At 38.8% G+C, this 18,905-nt stretch overlaps 1 protein-coding gene across 1 annotated transcript; it reads right to left on the bottom strand.

Annotated features, from left to right (window-relative positions):
- Positions 1-1,430: 1,430 nt before the first annotated feature.
- On the bottom strand, positions 1,431-17,312 carry ldb3b (LIM domain binding 3b). The gene is made up of 10 exons (XM_057357915.1): positions 17,208-17,312; positions 16,801-16,995; positions 8,984-9,135; positions 6,837-6,912; positions 4,471-4,493; positions 3,282-3,482; positions 2,796-2,822; positions 2,301-2,467; positions 2,122-2,158; positions 1,431-2,009 (listed from the first exon to the last, which is right to left on the bottom strand). Exons 2-10 carry the CDS (start codon positions 16,894-16,896, stop codon positions 1,913-1,915), a joined length of 876 nt encoding a protein of 291 aa, XP_057213898.1. The 5' UTR covers positions 16,897-16,995; positions 17,208-17,312; the 3' UTR covers positions 1,431-1,912.
- Positions 17,313-18,905: the final 1,593 nt, after the last annotated feature.

Raw genomic sequence — 18,905 nt, 5'->3', positions numbered from 1 at the left:
AGAGAATAGTACATTTCTTGTTACTATGGCTTTACTAATACCATAGTTCAACTAACTAATGATTACTGTAGTAAAACCATGGTTATATTTCGTTAGGGATTTTGCATGCATGTAGATTGTATACCGTACACTGACAGCATTGATGTAAATAACTTAACATTTAGCAAAAACAATACCAAGACAACACACCTCCGTAGTCAAAACTTAATTCAAAATGTATTCAACTAAGTTACTGACAAAGGCCAGTCTAACACAACATAACCAGACAGCCCATTTTTATGTTGCATGTTTGGACACGCGACAACAATACACAAACAAAGATGTTATCAAAGTAACACCACACAAAAATACAACACACTACATGCAGCCATACAGTTATCTACGTTTGTCTAGTATGCGGTAAAATGTGATAAAATACCGTAAAACATGAGTTTATACCACGAATGAATAAATAAATAAATATCAGACTTATGTGGCTATATGAGCTTTGGGCCCGACGTTACAGGAGCTTGCCATTTATGAGTTAGCGTTGAACGAATAAAGTAAACATGTACATTAACGATGCATTTTAAATAAGCAATTCGTTGAAAAATCAAGTCTTAATGTTAATTAAAGCGTCCATTTATTGCAAAATGAAAGCACGGGCAGAGAAACAAACTTTCACCACCTCCACTACCGGAAAGATAGAGAATCGTCACGCAAATATCCGGAATTCCCACTTACCTATTGGTGAAGCCACCAAAACAACTTAAAATCCTTAAAATGATGACCGATTTTACTCGTGCCGAATGCCTTCTAAAAGCGTAGATCACACAGACCTTCCCTGACTGGATTTTCGATTATTTTCTCCAGCTTTCGTGAACGGTTTTCTCTGGTTTTACGGTCTCTTTCGCTCTTTTCTCTCCAGTTGTGCCCTGTGTGAGGGAACATTCCACTCTTGCGCGTAACGCGATCGGTCCTGATTCAGTCCTCCAATCACAGCACTGCGCTCCGTCAGTCCTCCAATCACGGCATCCCGCTTCTCCGGTCCTCCAATGACGAATGCGCGGCTGAACGCAGCCGATTCGCGCGTTGAAAACAAGCTGGAGAGGGAGAGGTTGTAGAATGGGAGGAGATCAGCCAAAAACCGAAAGCCGTGGATGCCATCTGCTGTTCAAACGAGGACTAACACACCCGATTCGTTATAATGATAAATAATGAATGAACAAAAATATTTTTATTATAAGAATAACATAAGCATGAGTGAATATAAACACAAACGTCGAACTGATATTAGCAATACAGTTTTTTCACTGTAAATTGTGTAATCTACAGGTCATCAATGAAATTTCACATTTTTTCATTGCAAAATGATGTGCTTTTTCATCAAACCTAGTTCACTAAACAGATTTATTGTCATGATTTACATGATTTCATCACGCACAGCAATGAAACGTACACTTTAATTTGGTTAAAAGTAATATTGTTTATTCACATTAACAATAGTACATTTGGTTTGTTTTCAATGTGTGCTGTGCTGTAATGTAATGCAGTGGATGTGGTACTTATATTTTCTACTTTCTCTCAGGTTTAATTCTTTACACAAGCAATTAATTTAGGCAATTTGCCATTCAGCAATAATTTAGGATAACAGAGCAGCCAAAAGTAAAGGGAAAAGAATGCAAAAAACAACAACTGAGAACTATGCACTATGTTTCAGTGGCTGAAAGTCACATTGAACAAACAGACATATGGACATCAAACACAGAAGCTTTTTTTAATTAACTTACAGGCTAGTTTATAACTCTAACTCACATTCCAGTCACTAGAATCCTCTTCTCTGCCTATTGCACCCTTATTTTACACGGCCTTCTCTTATCCTTCTTGATTGTTATTTTAGTAACTTCTGTCCAGTAGCACCAGCAGCTGGGATTTACCCTTGGATGTTAAGGATCTGTGCAGACAGACCATGATGCCAGTTTTTCAGTTTGGCAAACCGTGGGCCTTTTACCTCTGATTCAAATTTCTCCCTGTAAGACAGGAATGTAAAGACATAAGAGAAATTTGAAATAAAACCACATCATGGTTCAAACCAGCAGGCCTTTATGTGGCTCAACACAGTGTCCAAGCAACACAGATTACCTCGATTTTCTAAGAGCCTCCTCATCTGGATCTTGCACTGTTATGAAAGCAAGGATAAATAATTATGAATGAAATGATGATTCTATTATATCTGGACTTAAATCTCCAAAATTAACTCTAGAATAATTATTCTGGATGTTAGAGTGTTTAACACTGAAGTACAGAAAGGTTTGACTCACTATACTCCGTTCCTGTGATATGAGCAAGGATGCGGAAGGACTTGGACTGCAGGTTGGCAGCACGCCGGGCCCACTCAGACATCTCAGGTTCCTTATCATCGGGTTTGATCACAGCCTGGTAGACAGGAGAAGCACTGTCCACAAGAGGGTCCTTAATAGGAAGTGAACTAATTCCCAAAAGAGAGAAAAAATAAAACTAGATCAGATGTTCATCGTGTTCTTTTGATTGTGATTACATAGGTCAGTATTTTCGATTCTTAACCAAAAATGCCTTTTTTTGAGTGGATTCAATAGTAGATAGAAAGGACAGCATTTTATCTGTACATACAAAAATAAATGCTAACTGTGGAATAATTACAGATGTGTATTATTTTAATAAGAATATGTAAACAATCCGTTTGTGTTCATTTTAAATTGATGAAATGTGTTTTTAACAGATCAGAAAACTGAGATGAATGTAACTGTGATGGCTCTAAATAGATTGTGAGTACTTACGCCAGGGGGGATCCAGCGGGGTCATCACTGTCAATCACACGATGAACCAGAATGGGAGGGGAAAAGACGAAGTCGTGTCACATGGAGGGAGGGGACAAGCAACAGGGGACGGGACAAAGATGAGTGATGAGTTGGTGTTGGTTGGGTGATTGGTTGAAGATGAAGTGAGACAATTTTAAGCAGAAAGAAAACCCACAAATCAAGTTTATACACATATCTTATAAATATCTTTTAAATTGCCCCAGACATGTGGTTTGGTCTATTTAGCTCTTTCTGCTATGTATGGTACAATATGAAGGGACATTTACAGATGATATTTAGGACATTTTAAATATAAAAATGAGAAATGATCACCTCTAGTGTACAAAATGTGCAACGTTAGTTTCGATGTGGAATAATACCTTCCTACCTCGGTTTTCCACCCAAGCACCGATAGTCCTTTTTAAATTGCATGACAAGGAATGATTTTGAGAGTTAAAGCCTCACCTCATCTCGTTGCCTCTGGCTTGGGCTTGACCAGCAATGGCGTCCATAATGGCATCCTGAGAGTACATGCTAATAGGAGTGTTGTACTGGGCATGAATGATAGTGGCTTTTCCACCGGGGCCCTTCACCTCGATGGGCTTGTGAGTAGATAGAGCTGAGTCCTTCAGTGCGATGGGATTGAAGCTGGGAACGTACTCTTGGCTGTCAAGGTTCAGATGAGTTGAGTGTCATGGGTAGAAACCGTGTGATAGTGTAGATGAGGTCGGGACGATGAGGAACCAGAAACAAATGTAGAAAAAAATAAATTAGCAATGAGTTACCTACTGCATTTGTGTAGGTTATACGCACTGAGTTGCAGTTCTATGTAAGCATATTATTAGAGCTACACTTTGGCAGTTATTTGTTAATCATTAACTTAAATGTAACAATTTGTTACAACAAACAAGTAATAATTTATTTCAAAAGTCTCATTTTTACGAATATTATATTTTTTATTATGAAAGCGTATTTGTTACATTCATATTAAGTTACTGTACTTGTACACACGACTAATCCTAACACATTTTTTGTATGGGCAAAAGATGCAATGCAAAAAACCTTTTAAAAGCCAGTTAAAACCAAACAAAATGACATATTTATCCAGTTTTAAAGTTTAATATTTCACTCAAAATGTTCAAAATGTGAACATTTAAAGGGACAGTTCACCCCAAAATAAAAATTCTGTCATCATTTACTCACCCTCAAGTTTCTTTGTTCTGATGAACAGAAAGCTATTTGAAAGAATGCTTGTTACCAAACAGTTCTTGGCCACCATTGACTGCAATGGTAAGAATTAGGAAAAATTAGTCAAAAGTGCCCCAGAACTGTTTGCTTTCAAAATATCTTCTTTTGTGTTCAACAGATCAAATACATTTATGAAGCAATCTTTCCTACTATGCAGTCAATGGTGGCCATGAACTGTTTGGTCACAAGCATTCTTCCAAATATCGTTCTCTGTGTTCATCAGAACAAAGACATTTATACAGATTTGGAACAATTTGAGTTGAGTAAATAAATAATTTTCATTTTTGGGTGAACTGCCCCTTTAAGAGTTAAAAACTTAAGCATGCAAACCATGACTACAGTAATGCACAAGGCAATGCTTCAAGGCCATGCTTCAACTATTTCATATTTAAAAACTGTTACTGACTTGGCAGCTGTGTTGGCAATGACCTGCGACAACACAACAGTAATATAAACAGAGGGTAAAAAGACAAAAGAGCCTACGTTAGCCTTGATTCAAGCTAGTCTTGATTAGCAATTGATTTCAAGCTAATAAGCGCTAATGGATTATTTTAAACCAACAGGAACAACGTAGAGTTTATGAAATGCAACCTGCTCCTCTTTGCAATAAGAAATTACAGGAAATTCCTAAATAGCATGCAGTTATTCAGATGTCTTGTAATCTGTAAATAATACAGATGACATAATGCAGATGGTTATTACTGGTCACATTTCTCATAAGTGACATTCTGGGTTGTTCCTAGGACAGACTGAATTACTGGAACAGGTGTTGGGCTACAGCGGGACACCCAGAGAGGACTTAGCTGAAAAAGCTAAACAACTTTCAGACTCTCATTGAACGAAATAACCAAATCAAACAATAACGTAGGAATGTGTGCTGCTAGCATACACACCACATATAAAGGATCTAACGCCCAGATTGTGACCTTTTACATTTTTGGGTGTAACTTATTACACCATACGAATTCTGGGACTGATAACCATACAGTACATTGCTCTAGACCCATTACCTTCAGAAATGGCCTTTTTCTGAATCTTGTAGGACACTAGAATCATTCACATTTTTCACCACACTAGCTAGGGCCCTGTATGTACACCTGTGGTAACAAAGTCAATAGATTCACATGCTTCGCTCAGCTGTGCATGTGATGTTCCCCGTATGAATTTTGCTCCTGTGTGCTGCAAACAGAGGCTGGAACATCTGATGGCATCTTTGTGGGAAAGGCTTCATTTGGGATATACTGTGTCAAGAGCTGTGACATTCTGGGCCTGTTAAACACGAGAAAACATTTGCAACCATGTTCAACTGCCTTGATGTGATGCTTGAGGCCTGTGGGAATTTGCGCTCGTGTTTTTGGACAGAACAAATCCATTGCCGTGACTGGTAAGTTTACGAGAAACATCTTCTGAAGTGAATCAACCATCTTTACCAGATTGCCATAATCTGTTGGTCAATATGAAGTGAAAAAAGTGAAAGTGACCTATTAGTCAGATATGGTGACCCATACCCAAAATGTGACCTCTGCTTTTAACCCATCCAGAGAGTAGTGAACACACGCACAGCAAGTGGTGAACACACGTACTCCCGGAGCAGTGGGCAGCTATCACTGCAGCGCCCGGGGAGCAAGTAGGTGTAAGGTGCCTTGCTCAAGGGCACCTCAGTCGTTACCCGCCGGCCCTGAGAATCGAACCGGCAACCTTCTGGTCACGAGTCCGACTTTCTAACCATTAGGCCACGACTGCCCCCAAAGCATATTCCAAGCATGGCAATCCTCACCTAATGGCAGGAGACGTAGCCCTCACAAGACCAAAATAACTACAGTATGTTGTCATTTGGAAACAGCTTACATGAATAGACGCAGATATGGCCCGGCCCTGCTCGGATTGCAGGCTGAGGGGTCAGGTAAGCCCAGTGGACCATTGGTCCCCCTGACGCCAAGTACATTCCCAGCTGATCCACATGCATGCGAGAGCGGATTGACCAGAGGTAATGACGGAATGTTCTCAGTATTCTTTGCCATAATCTTGTTAAAGTGAGAACCGGAGGGATAGGCCTACAGGCGAGGCGTTAAAAGTTGAGAGTTAGCACTAGCAACTAGCTTGTGGGTTTATACAGGCTTATGAATTATACTTCCCCCTCTGGTTTGGAGTCGTTTTTAACCCATGACGAAATGGCAAATATGCAGGAACAGGGCTTTAATAGGAATATAAGGATGAGGTTTTGTAGCGTTTATTAGACAAAAGTATGCCAACTTCTTTGACAGGTTTTCTTTCCTTAGCGTCTATGGTTTCCTTATTACAGATCTGGTTAACAAATAAACCTTCAACCAACAAGCATACATATAACGAGATAATGTGGAAATGTTTTTCTAAAATCAGGAAAGAGATGCAAATGAAGCAGGGTGAAGCACAACAACATCAAACAGAACTACAATATGTGCGAATATGTAATTGTATGAAGTCCCTGTGGAGGCCTGTAGAGGGAGTTAAGTGTTAAGCTTCAGAGATGTTTGTTTCCACAACATCTCACCATTTTTTTCGTCTTACTTTGATACAGGCTTGGAAACTTTCATTAGTGATTAAGCTGATGTTAAAGAAATGGGACAAAAATGATGTTGAGTTTACTATTTTACCCATCTTTACAAAGAGTCTTTATGCTGACTCTAAATATGCAAGTCTTATTTTGCACCACAGTCATAAGAAATCAACTGATCAGTTAAACATGTACACTTGGCACAGGAAATATTCCAGTGGGAGAGAATGTGACTTTACCTTCTGGTGAGGGATAACTGGCATGGGTGAGTCCATTCTTTGAGTGGCTGTGGGTACAGGAGCAGGACGTCTCGACCTGGGACCAGTGTGGAATTCAAAGCAGAGGTCAAAAACAGTAAAACATGAGGCTTTATGTGTGCCGTAAGTCAACTTCAGTGTCAGTTACAATTCATTATTGATTGTAATTAACTAATTTAATTGCCCTATAAACACAAATGTGACCCTGCCTGAAAGCCAGATCACATAACCTAATTTTGAGATAAAGAACATAAAAGTTCGATTTCAACCATTCATTTCAATATGATTTCAATCGTTGATATGGTCCTACTCAGTCACTATCAAAGATATCACAGAATGTTCTTTACATTCTGATTTTATGTACAAAACAGTAAATAACAAAAAACATATGATTTATTATCTAACTGCAGTTTTTGGGGTCAGAAATTATATTTTAAGAACTTACATTTTCAGCACACAAAGAAGTTAGTAGTAATAACTACAACTAATAACTTAAAAGAAAACACATATAGGCCCGGTTTCAAAGACATGGTCGGCTTAGCATACATTACTGGTGTGCATCTCGAGACAAAACAATGGCACTGATTTATTTTAAGATCTTTCTGGGCAAGTTATATTCAGTTAAGACAGGTCACGCATTCATTTTAGTCTGGGACTAGCCTTAAGCCTTGTCTGTGAAACCGGGCCATAGTATAACAATGATGCTATATCCATAACCAAAGATTAAATGTCTATAAAAAGTAGAAATTTTTGTATTTTTGAATTTTAACATTTAACACTGCTTGACATCATGGACTTGATTATAATTGTAGGTTTAAATGAAAAAAATCCCAAATTAATGTGCTCAGATTTGTAATCTGAGACTTTTAGGGCATATATGGAGTACATTATAGTTGTACTAATAGATATATTAAAACAGACCATAACACACAGTTTGATAGTTAGTCTATTTAAACTGTAAAGATTGATCACAAATACCATTTCTTAGCCTATACTGTCTCAAAAACACACACAGTGAGTTCTCCACTCTATAATGAATCGCTGTGCCAGTACGTTTGACCTTTGCCCTGTGTTCAGAATGTAAACTGAATACATCTCACATTTCAATTCGGTTGAGTAGCCCACAAATCAATACAACAAATAAAATGAATAGCTAAACAATCGACAATGTACTGCTACGAGCCTTGAAAATTCTATAAGGGTTAGAAGGACACTAGAGTGACCTCTCAGTAGGATTTGTTTAAAAAATGAGGTAGTATTGCTTTATGCACATTGAAGCTATAACACTGGGGGCTTTTCACAATTCAGTGGGCATAGAAATTTTCCTGGAATCCAACACATCTACAGGGAAAACTGCAGCCTGCACCCTGTTACCTCTCCTGAGATGCTTTTAATTGGACAGGCATGAAAAGATTGTGACATCACGTAAATCGGTCAATATTTGTTTGAATGTTAAATCTTTTAATAACAAATAATAATTTTATCGCAATTTGCATGTAACAATACTGGTATCAGCACATTTATGAGAAAGGCTTGGCAAAATACCATCTTTTTCATTTCTTTTATCTTCCCTAAACCAATAAAAGAGTCATCTGTCAACTTCATGGTGTATTTAATATGAACCAGCTTGGCTCGCAGCTTCAAAAAAATAGGCACCCCGGAGCCAATGATACAAAAATGTCAAGGGGAATCTAAGGTATTTTTCGAACTTATGTCCTCACTGTACAATGAAGTCCCTTGGGTATTTCATACTAAATGAAGAAACCACATGGAAATGGTGAAAAGCAGTCTATTCTGAATATCAATTGTTTTAATTAATGCAAGCCGACAACCCGAAGGCTACACAAGACACAGAGGATCACAGACGCATTGGTGATGTTGATATATTTGTATGCTAACCCTCACTTGGAGTCTGTGCCAGTTGCCTTCCCAGATTGTTCGCACAAAAGAGTTGCTACCAGGTGAATAACATGCATTACTGGTGCCCAGTCCATTCATTAATTATTCTGGTCACTGACAAATGAAAAGACTAAGAGAAAGGTTAGTTTAGAGCTTAAAAAGTATAGAGCGTGTTCAGAAACATCAAGTAGTAAATTTCGGCTTGACAACGCATCGTTGTTGATGTTTACCTCTGCATGGTGAGGCTGAGTTTGGTGGTGGCAGACTTTATCTTGTTCTGGGCCTCCAGATGGGTCATTCTCTCAGTGCTGACCCCATCGATTACTGTGATGATGTCACCTTGATTGAGGCTTCCACTTGCCGCTTTGCTGCCCGGCGTGATCTGGGAACAGACACAAGACATTCTGTAAAATTAAGCTAATCTTCAGCAAATGGGTACGTACAGAAAGTGTGATCTGGACAGTAGTCAAACTTCCTGCCTTCCGCGAGATTTGTTTTACAATATGGGCTCAAGAGATTCATTTAATTACAAACACGGTTTAGGCTTAATTTCTCATTTCTCGGGAAGGAAATTGAGATTGAAATCCCATTTTTGCAGCACATAGTTGGCTAAACTTTCAAGCAGCTCATTAAAGTGTTAAAAATAAATGTTGTTGTTGACGCCCACTGCCTCCCTGCGTCTGACGCCCACTGCGTCCTTGTATTCTGGGACCCTACCACCAGCCCTTCTGTCCCAGATGCTGCCATAACTCAACATAGACGCATATACACACTTCTGAGAGTTCTCGCCTATGTAATGTTCACTAGTAAATAGCCTTCAGCCAAACTACACATAACCTCTGGAAAGGTTTCATTATTAAGAAAGCACTGCCTCATCTACCATGAAATAACTGCAACTCACAATAAAGCAATGGTAAGGATTGAGAGGGATTAAAGTAGAGTTTACAGAATGACTTTTAAGATCAAAACAAATAAATTCAAAGTGCAATGTATGGGGTGTAACTTTGCTCTAAAATCAGAATAACAAGTCTAAACCTTCCTAGGGAAGAAGAAATGCGTTTAGCACAAGTCATGGCTTACGAGCTGGAGGAGTGTGTGGGAGACTCCGCCTCTTACCTGGACCAAACCTATTTAACACTTCCTCTTTGAGGCGTGGGTCTTTTTTATTCCACTATCATTTATCAGTTGTTTTTTAAGATGCAATTAAATGAAGGTCAAGTCGCAGAGATTTGACAAAAATCTCCATCATTAGCTAAGACGAAAACAGTTTGATCAGTGATGCCCGGAGCAGGTGAAGCTGTCTCTGTTTGCTTTGTGAATGAACAGCAACCCCTTGTTCCCCTGAAATGTCATCACTCTCTTTTCTTTTTAAGAGTGTTAAGAGTGTTTAAGACTTAAAATATATTGTGTACTTATATTGTTTGTATGTTTTCATCAGGAGATATTAGAAACAATAAACCTCCCGTCTAGCTGTTTATTTCATTAAAGCTGTTAAACTGTCAATCTCACTAAAACAGACTCTAAACCCAATGAATCGCTACAAACAATATAATAGTTTTTGCATCATGGTCAACATTTAAAACAGCATGACTGATTGGCTGATGAGCTGGACTAATCGTGAACACTAAGGCTCTGTGCATGCTTTTAAATTTTATTTAGAGAGTATTAAGCACACACACATATGCATAAAAAGACCTGACCCTTCCGACCTTTATACCTCTATGTCAACAAGGGGCTTGACCTCAGCCTTATTTAGCCTGACCTCCTGCTGCACTGAAGAGTCAGAATCAAAGACCTTGAAACCTTGTGGAACTGCCAAGACTTATGGCTTCCACACAACATTCAATGGCACTGCAATATTCAAGATTAAACAGATATGTGAAAATGAAAGAAATATATACAAATATAGATCAGACTAACAGACTCAAGAACAGATTAAACTGATACAGATTCATATGTAACAAAATAACGTTAGGAATTGTTAAAAGGATAGTTCACCAAAAATGAAAATGCTTTCATCATTTACTCATCATTGTGTCATTTCAAACCTGTATGACTTTTTTTCTTCTGCAGAACACAAAAGAAGATATGTTAAAGATTGTTGACCAAACAACGTAAAACCCCATTGACGTCCATTGTACAGACCCTAAAACATCAAAGAAACTTCTCAAAATATCTTCTCTTGTGTTCCAATAAAGAAAGAGTCACAGGTTTTGAACAACATGTGGATGAATAAATGATGATGAAAAGTGTTCTTCAATGTTTGTTCATGATACCTAGTGGAAAACTGTACTTGTCAAATTTTACTTGCTCAGGAGATTTTATTGAGTTCTCAGGTGTGTTTCATTTAAGTATCAATGTAGTCTCTGATGTTTCGCCTAAACTTGCTTAGGAAAATAAAAAAGAAACAAATTGTTAAAATACATGTAGATATGGGTATTTTAATAATCTGGATATGGGTAAATTTGTTCTTCATTTAATCTCATTGGTGGCTAGGAGATCTCCAATACTTCTCCTAGCCACCAATGAGATTAAATGAAGAGATCTCATCTGTGATTTTTCTATTCTCATGGGATGCATCAATCTGAAATATTACCTTTCTTCTGAGCTAAGATTATTTTGCTAATACACAATAAATCAATAGACTTGATCAAAGTCCTCTTTGAAGCGCCTCTCAAATTTAATATCAACACTTTGCAGAGCTGGACAATAGCATTCATAGCACATATAATGATGGGAATTATCTCTGAGAACACAAAGTCCCCGTGCTTTCTGCTATCTGTTGCTCTTCCACAAAGCTGTTTGGTGTTTACAGATTCACTGACAAAATTGGCCCGTTTTAAATGCATCATTAGCAAGCTGTCTTTGCATTTGCTCTTATCAGAATTTATTGCTGCTGTGTGCAAGTAGCTGCAAATGAGATTCCATGTTTGTAGGCCTACTCTGGCCTGCATCTGTGTTATACAACATGTTGGTTTACACAAAGACAAAACATGATATAAATAAAAATTGTCATTAAAATGGTTGTATTTCTGCTCGACTATATTCTCCACTGGAAGAAAACAATCTGAGCATAGTAGCATGCTTTTTTCAGCGCCTATTTCAGTTTTGAAATTCACAATGACCTCATGCGTGAGGACTTGTGAACATCCATTGTTCCCTGTAAACCAATGTCTGTTCACATTTATGGCTCTCAGATGTATTTCTGCTGGCCCGACCTTCAGTGCTAAGCTAAAATCGGAGGCCATAAGTCAGATTGCAGCCATGGGCCAAAAGTGATCGTCAATGCTATCAATAGTGACCACACAGCTTTCTATATCACTTAGAGAATGAGTAACCGGTTTATGAAAACTGTTTCTAGTTTATAGCTGGTTAAATGTTTAAACTGCAGCTGTGAAATATGCACTGGCACAAAAGCACTCATAGCTACAGTAACAAACTTACCAGTGTCTTTATATTAACACAACACTATTGTTAAATCATCTAAATTAAATCTGAATCATAGTTTACATCCAGAAATGCAAAAATGTTTGAGATGATATTTCAAAAGGTTGCATTTCAGGTCTAAATCCATTTGTCAAGATCCACAGTAAAAACCTGTTTCTTTCAGTTTGATGCGACACTGACTGTTTGTCCCCTCCTCTGCTGATATTAATGTCACATATCCAGGGGTGTTTTTGATTCACACTAAAGACAAAATATCATACTGTCATAATATACTGTATCAATGTATTAAATTGATCAATTACATTGATCCGTTTCTTATTTCTTTGTCTTCTAAATAAATGTCACAAGGCATTAAGTCATATCTCCAAATCAGTGAGGTAGGAGGTTAACACAAGGCTTTAATAAATAATAACAAAAAGACAAAACAAAAACCCACGATGGGGTAAAACAAGAACAAGGGTGTAGCTCAATAAAAAAAGCTCAATAAAACGGGAAGGAAGGAGGCGGGAACCGGCGAACATTTAAACATATTTAATCAAAAATAAATAAACAATAAACAGCATTAAAACAGGCCGGGAGCCCCTCACGGACGACTGCCGGCCACACTAACGTAAACAAAACTTAACAACTTCCTGGCCCGGTCCTCTCTCCCCGTATTCTCCTGCCGTTCGTCCTTTTATGCTTCCGCTCTCCTCCGTGAGAGATACGAGGCCGGAATGACGCCCAGCTGACACTCATTATCAATCGCGTCCCGGCCTCGCTTCTTCCTCCCACGGCTCTCGTCACGCCTCCCTCATCACATACCCCCATCGCCCCTCACAGGCCGGGGGGCACCCACGAGACTGTGCTTACTCCCCCCCGGGGGACCAGTCTCAACGGCCCCAGCACCTGGGGGTATGGACAGATGAGACGAGAGAACACAGACGGAAGCACCAGGAACGACAGGGGCGAGAGAGGAGAGAGAGGAAACAGAAAAAAAAAAGTTGGTCCGGTTCCCTGACATGCCGTCGTTCGGTCCTCAGCCCAGCCGATAGGCTCTTCCTCTCGGTGTTATGTTGTGGTGCTGGACGTTCGGTGGACGGCCCGATCCTCCTCCGCCTCCTGGCGACCGGCGATGGCTTCTGGCTGAGGGCAGCCGGCAACGAGTTCCCCGTTTCCTGTTCCTCACCATCATGGCTGGTGGCAACAGGATTCCGGCTCACGGCCAACGGCGGCAACTCCTCCGCTCCCTCTATGGCCGCCATCCCACCTCGTCCCAGGAGCACGGCCGCAAGCTCTCCGTCCCCACCGATTCCTTTCGCTCCAGCACCACTGCCTCGGGCAGCCGCTGGCGGACGTCCCTCGTCCGTGCTGCCCGAACTCCTCAGCACCGCGAGGCCACTTGGCGGCGAGGGCTCTTCGACAGCATGTCCCTCCTTCCTCCCGGGTTTCGGTACCAATGTAGCAAAGCTCAATTAAATGGGAAGGAAGGAGGCGGGAACCGGCTAACATTCAAACACATTTAATCAAAAATAAATAAACAATATATAGCATTAAAACAGGCCGGCAGCCCCTCACGGACGACTGCCGGTCACACGAACGTAAACAAAACTTAACAACTTCCGGTCCCGGTCCTCTCTCCCCGTATTCTCCTGCCGTTCGTCCTTTTATGCTTCTGCTCTCCTCCGTGAGAGATATGAGGCCGGAATGACGCCCAGCTGACACTCATTATCAATCGCGTCCCGGCCTCGCTTCTTCCTCCCACGGCTCTCGTCACGCCTCCCTCGTCACAAAGGGTATTACAGGACATGACAACAGGAACAAGGACTAACTACACCTGACAAGACTAAAGATAACATTTACATTGGAGTACGAATAACTAGACTAGACTAGACTAGACTAACAGAGACAGGAACTCACCCACATAAAACGAATGACAATGAACCAGCACAGGACAGAAATCACAGGGGCCTTATAAAGGGAACAAATCAAGATGGAACAGGTGCAGGGCATGAACTAATTAACCATCATTAATGAAGAGACGAAAGGGCGGGAACAGAGACGAGACCAGAGAGAGCATATTGAAGGCCAACAGGGCCAGTATTCCTCTCTCCACATAAAACATGGGGTTCTGTCATGATCCTGCCACTAGACCAAGAGAAATATGACATGATGTGGCAGAATCATGACACACTGCTTTAGGATAGTCGGCAAATCTCTTATTATGTTTTTTCTGAAGATTTTAACTCAGTTACAAAAACATCAATCATCCTTGAGTGAGTCTTGCTCCTTGTCTAAGGATACAGGTAACACACACACTTTACACATTTAATTATATGTCCATATTTAGTGACAGCCAGGTTGAGAGAAACTGGCAACAACATCCAGATGGATATCTGTATTATTACTGATTATGGTGTCAGCTTGTATACTACTGACAATTCTAAGCCAAACACTGGAGATATATTTTCCGAGCATCTGATTCATTGACATTTTTGAGAAGCTGGACCTACCACGACCCTGTATTGAAGTAAAAGTCAATCAAACGTCATGAAGGGTCTCTGACGTGATACGTACAACCTGGACTGAACTGCCTGCGACTCATAATCGAAGGTCAGTGATTTCTTGTCAAAGCAAGAGTCCATGGAAGAACAATACAGTCTTTTAAGCATCTCCACTTGTGAATTCATAATCAATCACAATGAGGTGTTGGGGCTTTGGCCATGGAATGAGACCTTCTGTAAAGATTGAAAACATTCTGGAATAGTTTAGCACACTGAATGTCCACACAGTGAATGTGACTCACAACATCCATTGTGCTTTTTTGAACAGTAATGTGAAAGCTTGTGTCAGTTCTGTCGTTCCGCATGAGGTAAGTAAATTTAACAATGAAATGTACAAGGAGGTTACAGGAAATGATAAATGAGAAGTCATTTACGTCAACATATGAATTCTTGAAAAACAGCGTCTGCTGTGAAAAATGCTATTAAACAACCATAAGCTTAATGAGAATCAATGTCTGTGAAATTAATTCCAGCATTTTTCCACAAAACATGAGGTAAATTTTACATGGTTTGCCGAGCTTTAACAACAAACAGCACAGGGAAACAAACCAAAGAGGTATCAACTTAAACGCTTTGTGCTATAGATGGCAACAACAAAGAAATATTACGTGGCCCAAACTTAACTTCCAGTAGACCTCCTCAATGATTTAATATCCGTTGAGTAGTTTTATTTAATTTAATACAATGAATATACAATAAAATATTAGAATAAATTAGTATTAATATAAATTACATTGTTATATTATAGCCAAACATACACTGTAAAACCAAATGCTCAAAATAATCAAACAGATTAAGTAATGTAAACTTAATTTCATAAAAAGTTATACTTAAATATTTTAAGTTCCTGAAACTTTTAAGTAAAGTATAATGATTATTTTTGATTAACTTGAAGTTTTGACTAAAACTCAAAAAATATGAATTGTTCCTTGTTCTATTTACTTAATTTAAACATGTTAATTCAACACAATTGGTCGAGAAGGATTTCCAATTCCCAGCATGCTTTGCGCCAGATTGCATTAGGAGAGTACATTTGAAAGAATATGAATATTTGAAGTGTTTTTCAGTAAAGTTAAAGACTTGTTAGTGTTTAATGTTCACTTATCTTAGATATTTAGAAGAGTTTGACATATTTTTCAGTTTTGTGGTTACCATTGTTCAGAAGGGTGGTGCATGTGCTTAGGCTGTGGGAGGTTACATGTAACCTTTAACATGTGTTATGTCACCAGTGACTGTAAATGTGCTAATGCCACTTATGAGATCAGTCTCTTCTTGCTCATTTTGGGTTGCATAAGTTTGATTTATACATCTCAAGACTAAGAAATATGTAAAACAAAGAAACTGAAAGAATAGTTTAGTTAACATAAAATTACAGGCAAATTTTAGTCATTTCAACTTAATTCATTTAAGTAAATTGAGTCAGAAAAGTAAGAAATATTTTACTTATTTTAGTAAGTTAAATGTTATTTTTTTAATACAGTTTAGTTAAGCTTACTTAATTGAATCAAGGCAACTGTTCGTTTTTACAGTGTAGGCCGGAAGTTAACTACAGGCCAGGCACGTGCATCCGATAAATTATTTTCAATCAAATTGACTTTACAAGTAATTTCGACTTTTAATATTTTTAATATGTTTATACATTACTTTGTTTGACGCCGCACAACTGGACAAACTTTAAAATAGTTAATCTGAAATAAATGTATATAATAAAGTTGTATATCAAGGTTTCTCACCTTTCACCGTCAACCTTACACATACGGATTTGTTTTCTAATGGCTTGCATCATCAAATGCTATTTATAGACTTTCCACTGTAAATACACCACAACACCTCATATTTCTGCCAAAGGACCAAAACAGGATTTCATCTTGGTGTGGACAGTTACCGATACAGCAGCTGCACCACAATGTTACATAATCACATGTCATAACGTGACATTACCACGCCTCACTGCTTGTGTTTTGTGTTGGTAAAGTAAAAATATATCTAGAAAAAGGGTTTTCAAACATCAAAGCATAGAGATTTATTTTTTCTCCAAGCCAGAGTTGTTTTCTCACCCGAGAGATGGTCAGCGGCATGTTGAAATCTTTGCCTCCCTGCAGCCTGAAACCCCACGGTGCAGGTCCGCTCAAAGTTACTGTGTAATTGCTCATTTTGAAGAGAGTTTCAAGGAAAATCTTCTACTTGGATCAATTAACTCCTTTCTTTTCCCTGTTGTCGGGACGACCAAACACCCGGGTACGGGCAGGCCTCTAAAACAGACAACAGAGAGAAGCCAACAGAGTGAAAAACACAGTAATATACCTTTTGCCCTTAGTCTCAACACAATCATAAACAAATTACATAAGTTCCCTTCTATATAAACACACAAAGCAAACATACTTGATTGATCACACTTTACCTTTACAATCACTAAATAAGTCAATTAAAAGTCTTTAAAAAGCATAAGGAAAAGAGTTCTTGCCTGCTCGGATGGTCGGACAGACAACCTAGAATAGATCTCTCTGCAGAAAGTGATAACAGTCAAGCCCTGGGGGTCCTTATATGGTGTGTAAGGGGACACCTCCGGATGCCTGGCCCTCATGATTCACATGGCTAATATAGCCTTGTCTTAGGGTAACACATTTTTTTCCAGTACGCTCCAATGGGCGTTCACTCACAGGGTACAGTGGGAGCGGGTGGGAAGCAACTAATAATCAACAAGAAGCCATTACAGTAACAGCAAGGGCTTCTCCAACTGAGGTAGTGTTACCTGGGGACTGTGTCTTGGGGCCTCGTCTGTTAATGTGAATGCAAACGTATGGCTATAAGGTTTGATTAAGGTTGTGAAATGGATTATAGCCTAACTGTCATCCTAAATGTTGAAAAGTAGCTCTACAAGTAGTTTGTGGCTTGTTTGGAGGAAGCTCGCCAAGACGTACTGAATCAGAGTGAGCTGATATAGACAGGTGTCCCACCCCCTCCAATTCAAAAAATGATTTGTTTTTACAGGACATTTCATTTATTTCCTTAACTATCATTAAACCTGTAGGCCTATTTGATTATGAAATGCGGTAAATAGTACAGTTCAACATTAAGTAAAGTTAGTAAGTGTCCCACGCAGGCTCAACATGACCCAGATTAGGTTTCATTTTGTGTGAAAATATGACGGAAGGCATATGCGCCACCTGCTGTCAAACAGTGGATTTACAATTTCACATTATCCGAAGTGTTGAGATTTTTAGAACGCATGTTAGCTTATGTAGAACTGTTATGGAGCAGATAAAATATCATTTATCATTCGAACTTGTCCTTTTACAGCAAATATGATTTGAGGGCTGAAATGTAAGGTTTATCCTTTAATAAATATGTTCTGATCAAAACTTCCTTTGAACATGTACATGTCAGATAACATGTTATGAGTAGGCTATTTTTGTCATTTTTTATGTTTTTATTTCAATGATTATGCAAAAAGTGCGTAGTGCTCCTTTCGGTTTTTAACATAAAACGTGGTGAGATTATTTCAGTGTGTGTATCAGAACTTTTTGAACATTTCCAGCACATTTTAACATTTCCAGTATTGTATTACATATGGGTAGCTCTTAACCACTTTTCTTTTTAAAAAGTAGCTCTCGAATTAAAAAGGTTGGAGACCCCTGAGCTACAGGAACACTCATACCTTCACAAGACTGAAGCAACACATTGACACCTCATTCTAGTGTGAATCCTCAGCAGACTTTGTTCTCTTTATCCAATAAGGACTAGTAAATAGGTAAAGTTTTTTTTTGTATTTAAACAACTGACTTGAATTGTAAGCAGTCTTGAAGAGAAACACTTTTCTCTTCAGTGATGTTGATCCATAAACGCAGATCAAGAGCTGCATATGTGCATAATAACATTTATTTATGGAAAACACAATATGGGTGGATTCAATGACAAGTCAAGTGGCCCCATATCCACTCTTGAATTTTATGTTCACTCCACGCAAGGGGCTTAATGTAGAAACCTATCGTATAAACACAAATGTGCATCAAAATACAACATTTTCCAGTCACATATTGGGTATTATAAAAATTAAAGATAAATAATGTGTACACCCTACACACTCTTGACTGCATATAAGGTGAAAAAAGGTGTTTTATTTCACCCTTTTTCCCTTGGTAAGAATCACAAAGCTTTATGG

The sequence above is a fragment of the Triplophysa rosa genome, linkage group LG18, assembly GCF_024868665.1.
Source record: "Triplophysa rosa linkage group LG18, Trosa_1v2, whole genome shotgun sequence".
Classification (NCBI taxonomy): domain Eukaryota; kingdom Metazoa; phylum Chordata; class Actinopteri; order Cypriniformes; family Nemacheilidae; genus Triplophysa; species Triplophysa rosa.
This window is presented reverse-complemented; position numbering and strand designations above follow the sequence as displayed.